The sequence below is a fragment of the Triticum dicoccoides genome, chromosome 3A, assembly GCF_002162155.2.
Source record: "Triticum dicoccoides isolate Atlit2015 ecotype Zavitan chromosome 3A, WEW_v2.0, whole genome shotgun sequence".
Lineage (NCBI taxonomy): Eukaryota > Viridiplantae > Streptophyta > Magnoliopsida > Poales > Poaceae > Triticum > Triticum dicoccoides.
This window is the reverse complement of record NC_041384.1, coordinates 134,081,473-134,103,155: the sequence shown is the minus strand read 5'-3', so window position 1 is coordinate 134,103,155 and position 21,683 is coordinate 134,081,473. Positions and strand designations below refer to the sequence as shown.

At 46.8% G+C, this 21,683-nt stretch overlaps 3 protein-coding genes across 3 annotated transcripts; all 3 read right to left on the bottom strand.

Annotated features, from left to right (window-relative positions):
- Positions 1–1,448: 1,448 nt before the first annotated feature.
- LOC119271386 lies at positions 1,449–2,371 on the bottom strand. Its single transcript, XM_037553239.1, has one exon. The coding sequence runs from the start codon at positions 2,330–2,332 to the stop codon at positions 1,745–1,747; it is 588 nt and encodes a 195-aa protein (XP_037409136.1). The 5' UTR covers positions 2,333–2,371; the 3' UTR covers positions 1,449–1,744.
- Positions 2,372–7,297: 4,926 nt separating this feature from the next.
- Positions 7,298–10,461, bottom strand: LOC119267583 (probable F-box protein At3g61730). Its single transcript, XM_037548998.1, has 8 exons — positions 9,963–10,461; positions 8,878–9,110; positions 8,738–8,782; positions 8,469–8,636; positions 8,304–8,351; positions 8,042–8,212; positions 7,831–7,938; positions 7,298–7,728 (listed from the first exon to the last, which is right to left on the bottom strand). Exons 1-8 carry the CDS (start codon positions 10,319–10,321, stop codon positions 7,643–7,645), a joined length of 1,218 nt encoding a protein of 405 aa, XP_037404895.1. The 5' UTR covers positions 10,322–10,461; the 3' UTR covers positions 7,298–7,642.
- Positions 10,462–10,607: 146 nt separating this feature from the next.
- Positions 10,608–14,215, bottom strand: LOC119267584 (vesicle transport protein SFT2B-like). Its single transcript, XM_037548999.1, has 6 exons — positions 14,022–14,215; positions 13,869–13,922; positions 13,010–13,083; positions 12,665–12,782; positions 12,481–12,539; positions 10,608–11,035 (listed from the first exon to the last, which is right to left on the bottom strand). The coding sequence occupies exons 1-6, from the start codon at positions 14,133–14,135 to the stop codon at positions 10,957–10,959; spliced, it is 498 nt and encodes a 165-aa protein (XP_037404896.1). The 5' UTR covers positions 14,136–14,215; the 3' UTR covers positions 10,608–10,956.
- Between the last annotated feature and the right edge of the window lie 7,468 nt (positions 14,216–21,683).

Genomic DNA, 21,683 nt, shown 5'->3' with positions numbered 1-21,683 from the left:
GTCGACGCGGGTTGCGCCATCGAACCAAGACAGAGGAGGATCCGGCGGCCGGTTGGGGCATCCCGGAGAGCTTTCCGCCCACACAATGCCGGCAGTGGACGTATGTCATTCGTCACAGCTCGTTCAGGCACGGATGAGCACGGGTACTGGAGACGCCCGGGCTGCCCATGACCTGTTCGACAGAATGACACAACAAGAGTCGGTATGTTTTTGTTGCTCCTGTCCGATCAACTTTGCATATGGCATGCTTGCGAAGGAGAAGGAGAAAAACGAGCGTTGGAAGTACGAGGCGGCAAGGGCGACAGCGGAGCATGCGGCAAGGATGCAGGTGGAGCATGCAGGCGGAGCAGCAAGCAAGGATGGTCTCGAAGCAGGTGGCATGGAGGGCGTCCGACGAGTGATCCGGCTAGCAAGCGAGGCATTCATCATGATCAAATATTTATTTCATTTTGGCATGTCGGGATTGTTGAACTATGATTTTATTTGCTTTTTTTTAACTATTGAATTCGGACAATTTGTATCGTATGATTGACATGTATAGATTTGAGGCTCCGCATTTAAAACATATGAATGTGTAGCAGCCCATATGAGGGATCGCGGGGGCTGTCTGCGGACGCGCCCGAGGCGTATAAAGAGCTGGATTTGCGAAGTCTGGCCGTAGATACTTTAACCAACCAATCTACAAGATCTTGCACCGAAATGTGCGACGCACATTCATTTTGCTCAATATCTTCCAGCTAAAAACACAAAACGTGGAAAAATATCTCTCAATAAACAACATTTTCGCGAGGCGACCGCCGTCCACCACAACTCAACCACAACACTAACGCGAGCGCCCTGCACTTGTTTATTCCAATTTGGAAGAAGAAGAAGAAGAAGAAGAAAGGAGTGGTTGTTTATTTCATATTTTTCTAAAAAGGGATTTGTTGGGGTTTATATATGCAACCGATTCAGTCATCCAAACCCACTACGTACCGCCTAGGCCTAGCAGAGAGAGAGAGAGAGAGAGAGAGAGAGAACAGCAACCACTGCACATGGGGCGCCCGCCAATCAAGCTCCCCAACCAATCCGTCGCACGAGTTGCGTTCCAGGACAAAAACCCATCCGGCCGCTGCATTATTAAGTTTGCCATATCGTAACCAACAAATGATCCACCTTCGGAGCAGCAACCTCGATCGCAAGCTTCCTCTCCATTGTTTTCTGCAAAATATGCTGTGTAATGCTTCGTGGATGTGAACAAAATGTGGTGTGATGTGTAGTGTAGGACACCATCTGCATCGATCATCCGTTTAGAAAAATGTTTCCAGTACGTAGCCAGTTCTGTCAGTGCGTGCTGACAGAGAAAGAAAGGCCAGATACTTAATCTGAAATAATGTTCGTCATTATCTTGCTAGAAGAAAACGCACAGCCAACTCAAAAGAAATACACATGGATTAGCACGAATGATCTACGAAGAAAACGAAATTTCATTCCATTTCTTTGGGATGGTGATCGAGGGAGCAGTACAAGAAGCGATCGGGATGAACAGCATGGGGGAGCAGAAGAGAAGCTTCAAAATAGGGAAGCTGCTATATACACACACCAGCATCAACATCAGCATCAGCATACGGATGATGCATGGGAGGGGGAGCTTCCGGCGTCGCCTGCTCGCCTCTCAGCCCAAATCTCCCTCCGTTCTCGCTGTTCTTCCCGCTTTCTCAAGGACACGACGCTACATGATAACACACGTACGTGCACGGTGCACCTACGACGACTCCTCCGGGATGCTCGCCAGCGCGGGCCGCCACCCGGCCGCCGCGGCGGCATTGGCGGCGGCGCGGCGCGCCTCCATCCTCTTGATCTCGGCCACGATCTGCGCCGCCGTCTTCTGGCCCCCGACGGTCAGCGACAGCAGCCGCGCCGCCTCCTCCTTGCTCAGGAGCACCTTCACCCGCACGACGCCCTTCCTCTGGCCACCGCCACCACGACCTGCCGCCGCTCGTCTCGGGGAGGCCTTGATGCTCTTCACGCCCGCCCCACCTACTTCGGATTCCGGCGAGGACTTGCCGCCAATCTTGCTGCCGCGCGTCGTCTTCTTCATCGTGTGGAGGACCTTCATGAGAAGCTGGAGCGAGTACATCCTCCGCCTGGGCTTCGCCGCCGCCGGCAGAGCCTTCACGCCCTGGTCGACCAAGCACGGCAGAGCGTTGCCCATTACTCTCGTCTCTCTGCTGCTTGCCGTGCGCCGGCTCGTGAACTTGTGGCTGTGCTTTGGGTGCGTGAGCAGAGGTGGGGAAAGAGAGAGAGAGCGAGAGATGAGCAGTGCCAATGGCCGCCTGGTGGTGACAGCCATGGCGTCTATATAACGGACGGCACAGCCGCGCGAGGACAAGGGTAGGAAGGAAACGTAACTACGTAGAATATAGTACGTGAGGAGTAGGTTGCACTGCCCAATGGACAGCATTTGCTGCAAGAGCTTGGGGGTCAAAATGGGGCTTGGACAGTTAGCACTTGTCCACGGCAAGTTGACACATATTATTACTACCACTGCACAAACCAAAACTAATCACATCAAAGCAAAGTCGGCACATGCATGCTGCGTACCGCAATACAACTTGGCCAGCATTTGTACTGTTACATCACTTGTTATTTATTCGGAAAGGAGAGGAACATGTGTGTGTGATGGCACTTGATCAAAGTGGGTGTTGCATGGAGTTTTGTGGGCGGTGACATGCGCATAGGGTTCGTGGATGACTACGTTTCTGCGGGAAAAGGAGACGCCGTGGGGTGGAAAGGCGACTGAAAATACGGGTTATCGTGACCAGGATAATAATCTTGTACTTGAGCCTGGACCGGAGTAGGCCGTCCATTGCATCATGTGCGGGATTCCAACTAGTCCAATGGAGCAGAGACCCTGGAGAGTGGGGAGGATCAGGCTGGCTGGGTCGCGGAACAAGTAGATCACAGCTACTCTGCTTGAGCCCGGCCGCTAGGATCCAGGTGCATGCGGACAGAGGTGGGTGCTGTTGCTGATTTGCCTAACCACGTGAGTGGTAACCGGAACGTGTGCAGCATTTCGGGCTCCAAATTAGTATTACATCCGTCTCAAATTACTTGTCTTACATTTGTTGTCTAGATACGTATAGCATTTGGCGCTGGCGAAGAGGGCCGGGGGAACGAGCCGATTCGGTATGACAAGTTTGCGCCTTTCAGAATTGCCATGCCCAGTTGATGGAGAAATCAGTCTGCAGCTGCGAGTTCAGACTTCAGAACTTGAAGCTCTCAACACAACAACCAGCTTAAAGCTCCACTGCGCACGAACAGCAGCTTTCCAAGGAAGAAAAATTACCAGTGATCCTTGCTGCACCGCGCCTGCTTTAAGCCATCTGCACTGCTTCTGCTTTCAGGTTGCTAGCTATCTCTTCTGTTCTGCATTTGTGTTTGCCTAGCCGTATACCAAACCAACTCCATTCTACTGCTTAGATTTACACACACGTTGCAAGGCTGCTACGAAAGGAGAAATATAGGTCTTGTGGGAAATGCATTTTGCCAACAAGGTACTCCCTCCGTCCGAAAATACTTGTCGGAGGAATGGATATATCTAGATGTATTTTAGTTCTAGATACATCCATTTATATTCATTTCTACGACAAGTATTTCCGGACGGAGGAAGTACGAAGGAACCCACAAGATCGATGGCCATAATCAGTACTACTGTAAGTACTAAAACTCCCTCCCCTTGCACCCTCTGACATCTACAGATGCTCCATCCACTTAGCGCGTCTGTTTCACAACTGAGTAGCATTATACAGAATAGAATCAATCACACAAGAAGTTTGCACGAAAAAAAAACAATGAGTGGACAAAATACATAAGCAGAAGAGTTATCCTTGTTTTTTTTTCAGATTTTGTTCAAGTTGTGTCAATCGTGATCTAACAGTGCATGCAAAAAGAACTTTTTTTTAGGGTACGCCAAAGGCGTACCATAGCTTTATAGAAGGGAGAAAAATATTTACAAGAGTTTTACAAATGCGCTAGTTGGAGATCACAAACCGACCCCAACCAAGCCTCCACCCCACTCCTAATGCTACTCTACTACTCAGGTATCGATCGTCCTCCAAATGCTCCTGCCGTAGCCCAAGTCCTCAAATCGTCGAAGATCAAGTCCACGGTCTCCCATTCGTTCTTGATTTGGCTCGATCCGAATATTCTCGCGTTCCTCTGCTTCCAAAGTGTCCAGCAGATGAGCATCATGAATGTGTCAAATCCTTTCCGTGTTTGCTTATGTATGCGTTTCCTAGCTTCCGTCCACCATTGCACCAAGCGAGACTCGTATGTAGGGCAAAGCTCCATCCTCAATCCCATCCTGGTCATGCATCTGTACCACACTTGCCTTGAGAACACACATTGCTGCAAGATGTGGTCGACCGTGTCTTCCTCTTGGTCGCAGAAGTAGCATTTTGATGTTTGGTCTTGCAAACCGTGTCTCGCCCTTCTATCCGACGTCCACAATCGGTATTGCACCGCCAACCACATGAAGATTTTACACGCAAGTGGCGCCCAACATTTCCAGATTGCTCCGAAAGAGTGGAATCTAACTCCTCCCTCACAAAGCATCTTGTATGCGGAAGATGCGGTGTAGACTCCTGACACATTCCAAGCCCAAATGGGGCTATCCTCAGTTTGAGCATCCAATTGAACCTCCGATATGATCTCCCAAAGCCCGATGAACTGGGTAAGACCCTCCGTGCATAGGTCACCCACCACGTCGTTCATCCAAGCATGCATGTGCACCGCATCACGTACCAGCCTCTTGTTTGCTACCTGCGTACGGACTGTGGCCACAACCAAGGGGGCTAGCTCAGCGATGGTTGCGCCATGAAGCCACCGATCTTTCCAAAACCAGATTTTGTCTCCCGCTCCGACCTTCCATTTAACCAGGCTCCCAAAAGCTTGGGCCACCTTCTTATCCGCGGTCAAGTTGAGCCCTTGCCAAGGCCTGGAAGCATCTGTGTGTCTAAGCCATTCCCATCGTAATCTTAAAGCAATGTCGTGCTTAGATAAGTCAATAACGCCCAATCCACCCAAGTGTTTTGGCCTGCATACCCTTGCCCAGGATACCACACACTTGCCACCATTCACCTCCTCCGTCCCGGCCCAGAAAAAAGCCCGGCAACCTCTGTCCACCCTTTCCAAAGCCCATTTTGGCGCCTCCGCAACCATAAGGTGGTGTGTGGCCCGCGCCCTCATGACTTGGTTGACGAGGATAAGCCTCCCAGGTCTAGTCACCAAGCCCCTTTGCCATCCTGGCAATATGCGAAGGGCCGCATCCACAATCGGCTGCCACTCGGATCTCTTAAGTTGTTTGATGCTTAACTGGAGACCCAGGTACTTGCATGGAAATGTGGTGATCTTCCAAGGTAGTACCGACTTGACAAGCTCTTCATCCTCCGTGTCAGCTCGGATCATGATTGCCGCTGATTTGGCGAAGTTTACTTTAAGCCCCGATGCCACTCCAAAGATTGTGAGGGTTTCCTTAACGAACAGGAGATCTAGCCATGTTGGTTTGATGAATAGTACTACGTCATCCGCGTACAGAAACAGGCGCTGCATCGGGCTACATACATTGATCGTGCTCATCACTCGAGCCTCATGTGCCTTGATGATAATTGTCGTAAGAACATCCATGGCAATAACGAAAAGCAGAGGGGAAATCGAGTCCCCTTGCCTCAAACCTTTAGCGTGCATGAACTTGTTGCCAGCGCATCCGTTTACTAGCACTCTTGAGCTGGCAGTGGTAAGCAGAATTGCGATCCATGAAATCCGACGTTCCGAGAAACCTTTAGCTCTTAGTACTTCAAACAAAAACGGCCAAGCCAGGGAGTCAAAAGCTTTTGTAATGTCAAGCTTGAGCAGTACTCCTTTCGCTTTCCTTCGGTGCATCGAGCGCGCCATTTGCCTCACTAGCAAAAAATTATCATGCAAGCATCTCCCCTTGATGAAGGCGGACTGGTTCGCCTGGACCAGCTCTCCCATGCGCGGTCTCAGCCTTGCTGTCAGAAGTTTGGATGCAATCTTGGGCATGCTATGCACAAGGCATATAGGTCTGAAGTCGAATACCGTGGAAGCTTCTGGAGACTTTGGGAGAAGAGTGATCAAAGCTTGGTTTAACCTCCCAAAACCCCTTCCGTTACCAACAAAAAGCTTGTGAATCGCGGCAATGAGATCCACCTTGATTACGTCCCAAGCTTTCTGAAAGAACAATCCAATGAACCCGTCCGGTCCAGGTGCCTTGTCCGAGGGCATGTCCTTAATAACAGCCCAAATCTCGTCCTCAGTAAACACTCTGTCCCGCTCAGAGAGATCTATGTGATCGACTCCTAATCCCTCCAAGTCCAGGGTGAAATCTCGTGCCACATCCTTGCCCAACAGCTCTTTGTAAGCATTGTAGAAGGTTTCCTCCTTTCCTTTCTGATCTGTGATAATACGACCGTCCATATGCAGAGAGGGGATGTAATTCTTCATACGTCTCCCATTCGCCACCAAGTGAAACAACTGCGTGTTCGCATCCCCCTCTTGTAGCCATGTTATCCTCGACTTTTGCCTAGCAATGGTCCTTTCTAGGGAGGCCAACCCTAGCACAAGCTGCTTAAGGGTTCTTCTAAGCCATCGCTCCTCCTCCGTAAGCCTCCGATTCTCCTGAGCACAGTCAAACCGCATGATGACAATATTTGCGATGGCTATTTGCAGCTTGATATTTCCTATCTCCTTTTGACCCCATGTGGCAAGAGCTCTAGCTGTGTTACGAAGCAAGATATCAAGCCGCAAGAAAGGATCGGTGATATTCGGATCACATGTCCACGCCTCTTTGACTACATCAAGAAAACCCTCCATTTTGACCCAAAACTTCTCAAAGCGGAACCTCCTCCTAATGTGCATGGACTCTTGAAGCGTGAGGTGTAAAGGGCAATGATCCGAGTACTCGGTGGATAAAGCTTGAAGCAGGCACTCTGGGTGCTCGATCTCCCAGTCGACGGATACGAACGCACGATCGATCTTAGTGAGGGTGGGTGTCTTCCTTTCATTGCTCCAAGTGAATTTACGCCCATGCAAGAAAAGCTCCTTAAGCGCGTTCATGTCGACAAAACGTTTGAACTGCCCGAAATAACTAGGAAGCATCTAAAGTTCACCAGTGCTGTGTTACCCATGTCTGAAGAACTCTAATGCTGTGCATCCAGTCTACTATGCACACGGTAGATAGAGAAGCAGCAAGCCAACCAAGCAAACAGAGTAAATCCAGCACATACCAATACCAAGGTAAGCTCGAATAATCCACAAGGTGCTATATATATTTATATATATGCTCAAAAAACTGTGCAGCTCTTCGACGAAGTACAAATATACTGCATTAAACATTGATCGATAAAACAAACAGAGAGCCCGCCCCATTTGTGCAATTTCCTACTTTCCTTTTCTAAGCGCCGATTTAATTACTCTACTCTCTTTTTTCTGCGATGGAATTTATCTACCCCACTGTACCCCTTCCTTTCTGACTATCCCCCTGTCAGCGCTAGCATCAGAGCAAACTAAATACCAGGCATTAACACATTTCCACAACGCAGCATCAAGGAACCCAGCCAGAAATGAACCAAGCACGAACGAATCACAGGAGCTGCTGCGTGATCCTGACAGATACGATCTGCCCGCCCCTCGACATGTCCCGCATCGCCTGGAACCTCGACAGCAACCCTGTCATGAGAGACACACGCGCATGCCATAGCATGTCAGAACTAGACTTCAGGCAGATATATGCTTTGCTTCAGGTCATGATCTTGCTGGAACTAGACATACCTTCGTTGGGCTTGAGGTTGCTGCTGAGGGCGACAGCGACCGGGGTGAAGCATCCCTTTGGCAGCAGGTTGGTGCGATCCCGGATCCAAGACTTGGAATTGAGAATATCTGCACAAACGATGCCACAGTCAGCGTGAGTGTCATCCTCATATCCGGGCAATCACACACGAGTAATGAAGTGCTGGAATGGATGAATAGTTCAGGAACAAACTTTTGATGCATGGGGAATCGATGTAGTCGTAGTTGAAGATGGCAGCGGCGGCAGTATCCAGCTTCCCATTGCTGAAGTGACTGCCAAGGTCCTCGTACTCCCAGGTCCCATCCCTGAACTTGTTCTCCAGGTACAGCTCGCAGTGCCGCGCATCCAGAACCTGCATCGTCCCTGTACCACAGGTTGTTCCAATCCAAACCAAATTCAGAAACAAGCACCACAATGGCAGGACCAAGAACAAACTCCAGCCTAGGATCATCACCTTCGCACTTGTTGAGGTTGCACACGGGGCATCGCACCATGTTCATGTCTGCAACATTCAGAAGAACCAAAGAACAATGAAGAATGTCAGACATTTTAACAAGACCAGCAAGTGAGCCAGGAATGGCCAAGAAGAAGGGCACATGATCATGATGTATGCACGCACCAGCGATCCAGATGCCGGGGCGGACATTGGTGAGCAAGCAGGCTCCCATGAATCCGATGGAGATCTCCGGGCCATCATCCAGGATCGGCCTCCACGGTGGCAGTGCCAGCTTGGCCGTCAGCAGCAGCTTCGGCGTGTCCATCAGGAATCCACCAATGCGAAACCACTCTGCACCACACCAAGCGTCAGGTAAACACATGACAGTAAACAGCAAGAAACAGGCCAGGAGAGGATTTCGGTAGCCGGCACGTCGCTTGAGGTGTGCTCACCAATGTGCTTCTCGGGCTGACGGAAGCAGTACGCATGGGTATCGTCTGAAAGAAACAGAGGGCGGAGGAGCACGCATGTCAGTACGTGCGACTGGTGTCAGTGGGAGGAAGGAGAAGCACACGGAAGACTCGGTGCATACCGAAGGCGGTGGCGTAGAGGAGGCGCCAGGAGCGGTGGAACGGGCGGGGAACGTGGAGGAGCCTGAGCATCTTGGGATCGTTGGTGCGGAGCGAGAGGTCGCGGAGGAAGGCGTAGCGCCAGATGGAGTCCTCGTAGAGGAGGCGGAAGAACCAGAGGCAGGTGGCGGAGAGCCTCAGCAGGTCAGCGCCGTGCAGGTGCTTGGCCACCTCCGTCCAGATGTCCGGCTCATACCTGCACCAAACAACATGACGAGAGTATTCAGATTTCAAACCTGCAGCACAAATCACAGAATAGACAGATAACGAATTCCTGAATCACAACACAAAGCAGGAAACTACGACTCCAATCCCAGTAGAATTCCTGAAGCATCGGAATCACAAGTAATCGGTTCATGCGTCAGGCATTATGCGTTGGTCAGCAAACACTTGGCTCCAGCGAATTTGAATTCGAACCAAAAAACAAGATAACACAGCAGTAGTCCTAAAGTGCGACTAATTCGAACACCTACTGCTTCAAAACCACCAGCAGAACCGGACCCGAATCAATTCAAACACACGAAGCTATGCCCAGCGACTCTGCATTCCTAATTGGGAACACTAAGCCCAGAATTTCGAGGGCGCAGCGCACCAGTTCTTACCCCAAACACATCTGACGCAACAGAAATTCGAATAATCTCCAAGCTCCAGTCTACTACATCCAGAGGATTCAAACAGCAACACACACTGCAAACTGGTTTAAGTTGCGATCGCTTCAGTACCAAGCTCGATTCACAGAAGCAGAATTCAAAGCAGGTCAATAAGAGATTCAATAAGCAATTCGGTAGGTAATTTGCACGGATTCATCACACAAATGCTCAAGTCCAATTCCCTCCCTCCGATCCGACGCACCAAAGTTCCAGAACCACACACGCACACTTCATGACCACAGGATTCAAACTAGGAACTCGAATCGATTCGAAGCGCAGTCCAACTAAGCCCACCACCACGGGAAAATTCAAATCGACAGACCCGCACGCACGCATACACCAGACAGAGCAGCGGGAGAGCAGAGAGAGAGAGGGAGAGGAGGCGGGGAACAGCTTACCAGTTGAAGGGGACGCGAGAGCGGGGGATGAAGGAGACGCGCGAGAGCGGCGCCACGATCCTGCAGCACCTGGAAGGCTGGAGCCCGGCGACGGGGCTCCCGATGCCCTGCTGCACGCACCTGGCCCTCTTGCTCGGCGCTGGCGGCTTCTGCGCCGCCGCCGGCCGCCGTGGTGGCTGCTTCCTCTCCGCGTCCTGCTTCCGCGGCCGCTTCCTGGGCGGCGTGGGCGGCGGCGACGAGACGAAGTCGGGGTCGAGGCGCCGCGGCCGCGGGCGCTTCCTCAGCTCCATCACCATCCCCTCCCCCGGCTCTCTCTGTGGCTGTGGCTCCGGGCGCAGGAGGGAGAAGGCCTTGCCCATGCAGCGCCTGGGGCTGGGAGGCGGAGGCGAGGTGCCGTGCGCTGCTGCTGCTGCGTGTGTGGGGGGAGGAGGAGCAGCGACGATCGCATATATAGGTGGAGGCGAGCGACACGGGTTTCGAAATTTGAAAATGGCTGGGAGAACTGAAGCAGAGCTGGAGTCCACGCGTGTCGTCCCACCGGTTCACTGGCGTGTGGGCCCGCCGCGACGTCCATTCTGGTGGGCCCCACAATCCAGCGGACACGAACGAAGGTTGCCTGGTACAGTTTCTTCTGCCAGAGGGGAATGAAAAGTGCAGGATTAATAAATAACTGTATGTGCAGGAATGGCTGCAGCTTCTGAATGCAAGCACAGAGACTACTCTTGCAGAGCAAAGATGCCGTTTATATCTGGGTTTTGTAGCAACTACTGTAATTTGCACAGAATTTGATTCAGTTCAAATAAACAAATGGAATCAAGGATTACAGAAGGGAGTTGTGAGCTGCACAAGTAAAGTGCCGCTCGTGTAGCATTTATGCACAATACGGAGCTTGATCCAGCCACCAGTCATCAGAGAACAGGGAAATGGGCGGAATACATGCACTGCTGGAGCGATGGAGATGAACCGGTTCTCTGATTTTGCTGGAGCGATGAAATCATAGTTCAGTGTCGCAGAGCTTGACCATCAGGTCGGAGACGATCCGCCGAGCAAAAGGGATGTAGCTCAAGCTATACCTGAGGTGAAATGAGGAAAACATGGTCAGGTAATTCTGTCTTCTTCTGAAACTAGGTAATTCTGTCAGTTGATTGAAAGGGGGAAGAACAGGAAATAGAGATACAATCAGCGCATTGTTTCCTTGGTTGGGTGAATTTACAGTGTCCAAATACCCTGCATCTATGTTCACCGCATGCTATGTACACATCTGCGTTCAAATAGAGCATTATATCATGTTTCCCTTTGGTTCAAACTGAGATACCGTATCCTACTGTACACTGCTGCTGGACCTTGATTACAAGAAGAAAAAGTTGCAAGGACACACCAGAACTGCATGTCATGATTCAGCAAGGAAAACGCGACGGCAACACTATCATACAGGCCAGTTTAGCTGGTAACTCCAGTTATATTTTTTCTTCTGGATCCTTGCAGCATTACTTATTAGTTCTTACACTCAACAAAAGGTTTGGCTACTGATTGCCCCAGCACTTTCAACAGCCCTGAGGAGCTAATAGTCAGGCATTGCTTACTCCAGGTTCGCACATGCCACGGACCGTTTATACAGAGATGATGCTATGACCACTCATGGTTATGGGCTACTAATAGAGCATCATTATTTGGTACTCCCTCCGACCCATAATAAGTGTCGCAGTTTTGAACTAAGGTTTTACTGCGACACTTATTTTGGATCAGAGGGAGTGGCATTTTAGGTATGTGCTGTTTACAATTGTATACTTGTATAGCTATGTAGGTCCAACTGTACAAGAAGAACGTTATCAAAAAAGACATAGTCAAGGCCCATGTATAACGGAGTGCATTCAAGGACTGGGCGAATTGCATATCATCCACTGATGTAAATGTGCTTCCACCACTCAAATCTCAAATAAAAAGTAAGTTAGAGATGTAGCTCTATTTCGAATTCCAAAAGTAAGTTAGAGATGTAGCTCTATTTCGAATTCCAGGTATTGCTTCTTCGACAATTTGACATGGCAACTGAACGTACTACACATATACAATGACTTGAATAACTAGGGTGAAGAGGTATACATAAGACAAAACGAAAAAAATGAGGACAAGCTGAAAATGATTCCTGAAAATGCAAGAGGACATAACAGTTTTCTATCATCTTGAAGTATAAGCTAATCTCAGTTTTGCTAATGGTCCTCTAGACACACATTCGGTGCATGATAGCACTCAAGGATCAAATGACTGCACATAATTAACTGTGTCCATGTTATATGCTTGAAAAATATTGACATGTGTTCAGATTATCCTAGTGCATGCAGCAGAACGAGCAAAACAAGCAAGTATTTAGGTAGTCTTATGTCTTCCCTTGGTCTAATTGAGGTACATCATGCCTCAATTCAATTAAGGCATATTTGCAACTTTTCAAGTGACATTACAATGTGATAGTTGAAGGATTAACAAGTCAGTAAGTCTACTATTCGTAGGAAAGGCAACTTACCAGAAGAGCGCACATATCTCACATATGATTGCAATCAATGTTAGCAGCTTGTCATGAATCTGCACATAGACCACAATCAGAACACACGGTTATCTGTTGGGTTTTGATAGCTGTTTATTCAACTAGGTTATTTACTTACAGGAATAAAGCCATAAAATGAACTAAGGGTTTAGAGATTACTAACCAAAAGAGCGAAAATCAGAGCAAAAACAGCACATCCAGCATAAATAGCCGTTGCGTAAACACGAACTGGGTCAAGCATCATCCTCAATTGTTTATTTACCCCCATTACGAAGACTGTGCTGCCAAACAAAGGTTGAAATCAACATATTGCAACAGGTGAATATTCAAGAGAAAGTTAAGTAGAGCTAATGCATGAGCTGAACATATGTATCAAACTGGCATTTGACAGGATCATATGATTCACTTGAAAATTTTACTGCAGTTATATATAATAAATAGCAACACCGATATAGGGAAGAGTACAAATGTAAACAGAAAGCCCATCAGTTAAAATCTGTGTAATCACCTGCCAACTGCCATTATGTTTCCAAATGTAAACAACAGAGCAAATTTGATAGGTCTGGCGAAAACAATAAGTGACTGCAAAATAAAATAAAAGGTAAGTACTAAATCATATGAAGAACTTACATTTAGACACGTTTTATTTGCTGCAGCTAACTTCTGGTAAAGAGTTTAGAATTGCCAGTATATCTTACTATAAGTTTGAAGCCTAATGATACAATTTTCACACACTAAAGGAATTAGGTGAATTAACAATTGTCTCCGTCATCCAAGACAAAATCAGAACAAATTTCGCATAAGCATGGCATTTAAAACCTTAATAACTCCAACTAAGAGAAGGCAAAGCATCAGTTCAGCAGTTCGCTAGCACCGACAGGGGACAGGTTAAATGTGACATGAGCTTACCGGGAAGGGCTCACAAGCACTGGCAGGTTAAATGTGACACATTAAATGTGACATGAGCTTACCGGGAAGGGCTCACAAGCACTGACAGGTTAAATGTGACACAAGCTTACCAGGAAGGGCAAATCCAGCGAAGAAATCAGTGTCTTGGGTTAACTAAAGTTCTTAATGCTGAAATAGGCATTTAAGCGTGTGACCCATTTCTTTCGACTTATAGCTTTGTTAAGCCTAAATGTCTGAATGACATATTCGATATTTGGAAGGAATAGCATCAGGCATTGCCGGAAATAACACAGTAAGCACAACTCTTGACTATAGTTCTTAATCCCTCAATGTATAGGATCCAATTGCTGAAAATAGCGTCAGCACGGGCAGCCAACATGGCTAATTATTCACCTGCAGTCAACTACAGCAAAAGCTGTGCGTGCGACAGATCATAGGCGGAAATTACAGCGACGTACCAGCATCATGAGGGCGAGTCCAGCAACCAAGCAAGCCGCGAAGGCGTAGAGCCGCTGAACCAGGCAAAACAAGCAGAACACATCAGATCGACAAGGACCAAGAAAGTAGAAACAGCTGCTGCGGTCGAGGGTTCTTGGAGGGGTCTGCTTTACCTGGAGAGGGGACAGAGAGCAGAGGCCTTCGGTATCACCGAGGATGTCGTCCTCCTGCCACTCCTCGTCGTCGCCGCCGGCGAGCGACCGGTGGAGGCGGGTGAGGGCGTCCATTATTGCTCCGATCGGGTTCTCTGCTTCAGTTTTGGGGATCGGCTTCCATCGGGTTGGCGTGGACAGGAGTGCTTACATGAAATCTGGGCCGTCCGTTTGGCTCCTCGGCGATCTGAAAGCTGAGAAGAAGTCGAGAGTTCGGTGCTAGGAGCATCCGCCGTGTCTTTTTTTTGACACCCAAGCGGTCATATACACGCGCATACACTTACCCCTATAAACGCACATACGCAGATCCTATCCCTATGAACGCACACACGCACACTCTATTTCTATGAACACCCCAAAAGACTGAACTGGCATATTATCTCAAAATTTACGAAGTCACTGTAGGCACCTCGTCGTCGACGGAAACATCTCCTCCCACTGAATGCGCATCACCAAAAATTCTGAAATAAATCTAGAAATAAATGCAAGTACCAGTATTTGAACACTGGTGGGATGAGGATACCACAGTCCCTCTGACCATTCAACCACAGGTTGGTTCGCATGTCTGCCGTGTTAATAAGGATGCGTTTGGTTCCTCAGACTTTTGTTAATTTGCATATGTGGGCGAGTAGGACAGGCTGAGCTAATGCAGGGTCAAAATCATGTGTTTGCATGTTGTTTGGTACTACCTTCTCCATTTGGGTTTATTGGTATTTTTGGTATTTTGTGTCCAATTTTAATCATAGATTTGACAAATAAATTATAAGTTGTATGTCTATTGTTAGATTCATTTTTGAAAGGGGTTTACACTCATGCTATATTTTTTTAAATAACAGTTATCCTGCATTCATTAAAAAGAGTTACTCGTTCATTAAGGAAAACCGAGCGAAAATCAGATTGCCTAGTTAATTATAGAGAACCAAATAAAAACCATCACAACCGCTAAACGACACATATGAAAAACTCAGGCACATCACTTGAAAAAAGGCCTCGGCGAGACCACACGCAGGCGTATTAGGCCTCCAGTGGGTAGGGTATAGCAGCCGCCATACCTTTGACTCGGAGAAAAAAATTGTATACGTATGTATGTTAGGCTGCCTCGCTGGTTATTTTGATCGCTGGCAGTTTTACGCTAAAAGGAGAGTTACCGCTGGCAGTTTTACGCTAAAAGGAGAGTTACCGCTGGCAGGTTTACGCTAAAAGGATAGATGGGCCGACACATCCAGCTAGTTGGGCTAGAATGAATCGAGCGCCCACGCACGAAGCACATGAACCGGTCAAGGTGTCGGGAATTCCCTATTCGCTGCTTACTGCGGCAAGTAGTCGCCGCTTTGCACAGGGCGCAGCTCACCCTGGGCCGGCCCATTTGAGTGGTTTCGCCTCGCGAGATGAACCGCAAAAAAACAATGGCGCTAGGGATCGAAGCTACGACCTCCAGTAGCGATACACACACGCTAGCCACCGCGACCGGCTCGTGGATCTGTAAGAAAGCAATGTTAAACTTAAAGAAACTAAGAGCGACGAAATACCCATATGTTCCTTCTACTGTTTTTTCTTCAGTATTATTTTGTTCTTTCTTGTTTTCTTGTTTTCTTTGTTTTTCTTTTTCAATATTTTTTACTTTTTCTTTGTAAGCTTTTCAAAAAGTTCAAATATGGTTCAAAATTTTTGAAAATGTTCTTTTTGTCAAAAATTGTTCATATTTCTGAAATAGTGTTCACATTACAAAATTTTGTTCAGAATTTCGAAAATTTTCATGCTTTCTTTGTTTGTTTGTTCTGATTTTCAAAATTTTGTTCACATTTGAAATATTTTTAAAATTAATTCAAAAAATGTTCGAGTTTCAAATCTTGTTCGCATTTTCAAAAAATGTTCACAATTCGAAATAATGTTCGCATTGCCAAATTTTGTTCAGAGTTACAAAAAATGATCCCTTTCTCAAAAATTGTTCACAGATCCAAAAATATGTTCGCTTTCTTCAAATTTTGTTCCAAGCTTCAAAAAAATGTTCGAGTTTCAAATCTTGTTCGCATTTTCAAAAAATGTTAACAATTCAAAATAATGTTCGCATTGCCAAATTTTGTTCAGAGTTACAAAAAATGTTCCCTTTCTAAAAAATTGTTCACAGATCCAAAAATATGTTCGCTTTCTTCAAATTTTGTTCCAAGTTTCAAAAAATGTTTGCTTTTTCTATTTTTCGTTTAAATTTTTATGAAATGTTCTTGTTTTGCAAAATTTGTTCAACATTAAAAAAACTTTGCTGCTTTTCAAAAAAAAAATAAAGGTCAAAAATGTTCAACATTTAAAAAAAATTATTCGCTATTTTTGGAATTGTCTGTGTTCAAAAAAAGATACAGGTTTTGAAAACGAACTGCGTTTTTCCTGCAAAAAAAGAATGAACTGCGTTCGAACTTCTATAAAAGTTTAGATCTGTCGTGGATTATGTTTTTATAGTATTTGCTGCTTAGTGTTGGCAAAGAACGTTTAGTGGTGCAATGGCTACCGCACGCGGGTATTAAACGGGACCCAAGGTGTCGAGCCAGGTCGAGAACACATGACCTAATCGAGACGCACACGCACGGGAAAATACCAAGTGCTCCTATCCTTGGAGTGATCCCCATGCTTCAACTTGAAAACATTAATTTTAAATGTCTTAAAAATTTCAGAAAAAATGTGAATGCTCACAAGGAATATGACTATAACCCCTAAAAATTTCAGACCCAAACTCGAAATATACATTGAGAAATAAAAAAGACAAATACAAATGTAAATAGTGCCTAATGTTGCTTTTGTCTTTTCATGACACTATTCATGCTAGATTTCACATTTTCGTTTCTCTATTTTCATTTAGAGTTTGGATCTGAAATTTTTAAGACTTGTAATTACATTTCTTTTGAACATTCACAAAGTTTTTCAGAACTTTTTGAAACATTTAAAATTGATTTTTTAAGTTGAAGTACGGGAGCACCCCAAGGATGGGAGCATCTGATATTTTCCCGCACACGCGCATCTCCACGACTCCATCACTTCTTACTCCACCTGGCGGCCGACGCATCAAGCCCTAACTAGCGCGGCGACGCCGTTTAGCCAGGTCGCCAGGACAAGGCGGGCGACCACAACGAGGCAGCCAACGGCAGCTGGCCAGGTCGCCAGGACAAGGCGGGCGACCACAACAGGGCAGCCAACGGCAGCTGGCCAGGTCGCCAGGACGAGGCAAGCGACCGCGACGGGGCTGCCAATGGTGGCAGGCTAGGGGCCTATAGGGCAGCGACAACAACGCTAGTGGCAGCTCTAGCCGGGACCTACGCGCCTAGCGGGTAGGGCACTGGCATTGCCTTGGTCTTCTAGCCATTGAAAGATTCATTATCAATATATTTTAGGTTGTTTTCCTGTTGAAATATGCCTACATTTTTATTGTATTTGATTTTTTTGCTGTAATGTGTATTGACTTTTTCGATTTGTATCAAAAGAATTATTTCCTTAAGACTTCGCCACACCTTAATTTTTTTCCGTCCTCCACCTCTGGGCGTCATCGTCATCCCTCCCCCCTAGAGGCGTCTTCGTCATCCCTACACTCTGAGCAAACGACTTCGACTTCACTATAGGCGATCATCGACTCAACCAATATTGTAGCAGACGCGTGAAGCTGCATGAAGATCTGCGCTAAAACTCAGCCACCAACAACCAGACAGCGCAGCTCTGACTCTGGCGAAGAACTCTAACGGACAAAACCAGACACGACTGGCACCACGGGAGATCACCGAACGGCCACCTGCAACTAGTCATCATATACCATGGGGCCCCGCTGAGGGAGTACTGGATTAAGGGGTCCTCGGATGGTCGGGCTATGTGACATGGGCCGGACTGATGGGCCGTGAAGATACAAGATAGAAGGCCTTCCCCCGTGTCCGGATGAGACTCTCCTTTACGTCAACGGCAAGTTTGGCGATCGGATGTGTGGTTTCCTTTCTCTATAAACCGACTTTGTACAATCCTAGCCCCCTCCGATATCTATATAAACTGGAGGGTTTAGTCCATAGAGGCAATCACAAGATCATACAGGCTAGGCATCTAGGGTTTAGCCATTACGATCTCGAGGTAGATCAACTCTTGTAACCCCTATACTCATCAAAGTCAATCAAGTAGGAAGTAGAGTATTACCTCCATGCCCGAACCTGGGTAAACATCGTGTCCCCCATCTCCTGTTACCTTCGATCCTCAGACGCACAGTTCGGGACCCCCTACCCGAGATCAGCCGGTTTTGACACCGACATTGGTGCTTTCATTGAGAGTTCCTCTGTGTCGACAACAAAAAGATCGATGGCATGCCTTGTCATCAATGACAAAATCACCTCCGGGTGGCAATAGGGTGTGAAGTATGCTGAAACTAAGAACCAGCATGAGAGGCACTTGGCTTCAACCTTTGCCATGGTGTAGTGGTGCAGTTGTGAGATATCCATCCATGACCACTCCGTTGCACCTTCCTCTCCGTGCACTTTGCTTGCTCCAGAATATCTTGTAGGGTCTTATAAGGAAACATCTCCACAAAATCTGAAATTTCATTGTTGAGACCATGCAGAAATCTTGCCATCTTTGACTCCTCATCTTCATGAATACGAGCACGAACCAGCAACAATTCCACCTCTTTATAGTACTCATCCACCGTGTGCTTACCTTGGTTGAGGCGCTGCAATCTGTTTCGGAGATCTCTTTGATATTGTGATGGAACAAACATTCGCCTCATGGCTTGTTTCATCTCTTCCCAAGTGTCAATGTGGTCACGGTCTAGCAGCAACTGATTTTCCTATAGTTGATTCCACCAAGTGAGTGCATAACCAGAAAACTCAACACAACCAAGGTTGACTCTCTTGGGATCGGTGAGGTTATGGATACGAAAAATCTGATCACACTGTTCTTCCCAATCAAAATATGCATCGGGGTCTTCCTTTCCTGTGAACCTGGGGACGTGCAACTTGATTCTTGCTATGTCATCTCGACCATCTCTGTCATGATGTTCTACATGACGCCCATCATCACCATATGCAGCAACATGACGGTATGGAACACCATCGTAATCATCAAGGTCATCTCCATGACCACGAGCAACACGCTCATTATGGTCATAGTAGTGCCCACGAGGGTCGTGGCCTCGCCCTCGAAGTTGTCCTCCTCGCTGCCCTCCATGAGTAGCAGCACCACGCCCACGAGGAGTAGGCACATGTCCACCATAACTGTTGTTATCATCCTCTGAAGCACCACATCCACAACAGCATGCACGGAATTCTCATCCCCAACTTCTTGTCGAACCCTATCACCACCTGCTGGAGGACGCACGTGAAGCATCCTTTCCATGGCTTGGAGTAAGTCGTTCTCGAGTTTCTGTAGCTCGACATGTGTGGCCGGGGCATCTTCCTCCCCATGGTTTTCTCCATGAACACTCGATCTAGATCATGCCATGTTAGTAAGGCCAAAAGTGGAATAGTATAATTTTGTGGAATCACACAACCTCACCTCTTACTCACCAAAGTTCTTATGAGTTCACATTAGATTGTGCTTCTCCCAGGTGTGTTAAAGCGATTGAAAGATAGGGATCAAAGAACTAGCTTTGATTTTTTTGGTTGAGCTAGGTGGGGTAAACAAAAAGGGGCTTGTGCTGAAATCAAGTTGATGCAAACCAAGAAAATGTGTGGATGGATCTGCTGGACCTTTGCACCAAGATTGAAAAATACACAACACACAAGCTTCTGAAATTTTTCTACCAAGCTGAAACTTTTGGATCTTACACAACACTTCCCTTTTTTTCCCTCTTGAATTTTTTGCCACTCTTTTATTTTTCTCTTTTTCCAAAGCACAACAACCAAATATGAAAACAATTATGAAGATGAACTTGGTGCAGATCTAAAAGATGAAGAACATGCAAGGTATGCAACAACAAGTCTTGGATTTTTTGGTGGGCCTTTGGATTTCTAGGACAGAAATGTAGCATGAAAAACACTTGATCTAAAGGTATGTAGCAAGATAAACTTGTATAACAGATCCTACCGTGTCAACAAAGGCTCTGATGCCAGATGATAGGCGGGAACCTGATGAACGAGTTCACGCCCGAGGGAGGCCCGATCTTCACGTCGTAGGATCGAATCGAGAGGGATAATTAGCTGCAAGCAGCCGGGATAACTAGCTTTATACCTGCCAAGATTAGATGCAACCCGGACGTTGGGGATGGCTGACTGAAGCTACAAGAACTCCAACCTGCTGTCCGAACAATCACAGAACCACAAACCGAGACTAATTTACACAAAACGACCGGACCCGTAGAGTACAAATTAGGGGGAACCAGAGGCTCCTTCTCACGAATCCGAATGAACTCGCAAGAGAAAAGGTAGCAAGGATCTCTCGGATCTCTCTAGCAGCCTTGCAGCATAAGCTTGTAGCATGGTTTGACCAAAGGTTCTCTAGAGGATGGGGGAAATGGGGTTTTATAGTGGGGACAACCCCCTTAGCTAGGTGCGAAAATGGTTTCAAAAGTAAGCAGGTTTGCATGGTTTTCCTGGGTGAATAAGCAGTCAATTTTGGGAGTTTTTGGAGAGCTCCTCGGAAATTCGCGAAGCCTTGATAGCCTGGACACCTTCCATGAGAATGACTAGAGCTTTTGACTCACAACTCAAAAATGATGCGAGGTTTTTGAATTGGAAAGTAAATTTGATGTAGCTTCTGGTGATGTATCTCTATGGCTCCGTCTCTCCACCATATAGGTGTGGCATAAAGAAACATTGGAGGTAAAAACTGACAGCATCAGCTTCACTTGAAACTTGTTTTCTCCAAACTTGTTCCTCCAAATCGGATGCTTCAAGAGCTCATAGATTGTTGGATTTCTTCCTTGTGATACCTAAATTCAACCAAAAACAATGGGGATGAGAGCATAGTTGTGTCATCAATGTTACAAGGTAAACTTAAGTTAGCATTCACCTGGTCACTTATTAGTTTGTAACATCCCAAATTTCCAATTTGGAATGTTATACATTAGATCATCTATGCATATCATATTTTATTTTTGCATTTTGGTTGATCCTAGAAATTCTACGCAACTCAAGGACCCACGGAGAGAGCTGGGAATTTCGTTATTTTCATAATTGAGTTTCCTCAAATTTTGAGAATAGGATCATTTGATTTTATTTATTTTATCATCAATTATTTCTATTACAAAAATATGAGAGAGGGAATAAAATGACTTTCCCAAAATAAAGAAATATTGAGGATTTAATAATAAAATCAAATAAGATTTTATTTCAGAGTTTTTCAGTATTTTATTTGAATTTAGGAAAAATGTGCATTTTTCAAAATTGCATTTAGGTCCCAAATGAATGTTCACCTTGTGCGGCTTGATTTTACAAGCCCGTGAAAATTTATTTCGAAATTTTTGGAGTCCATTTAGTATTTCTTTTTATTTTTCTTCCGAGCGAAACAAAAAAATGAACCGACCTACGGGCTGTGTCCGACTAGGACTCCGTCCCGCCAGGGCTTTATAAGCCGGGGCAGCCCAGCCGCCGACCCCGCCCCCAGCCGCCCGACCCCGCGCCGCGCCGCCACCCGCTGCTGCCGCAGCTGCCGCCGCCGCGCCGCCTC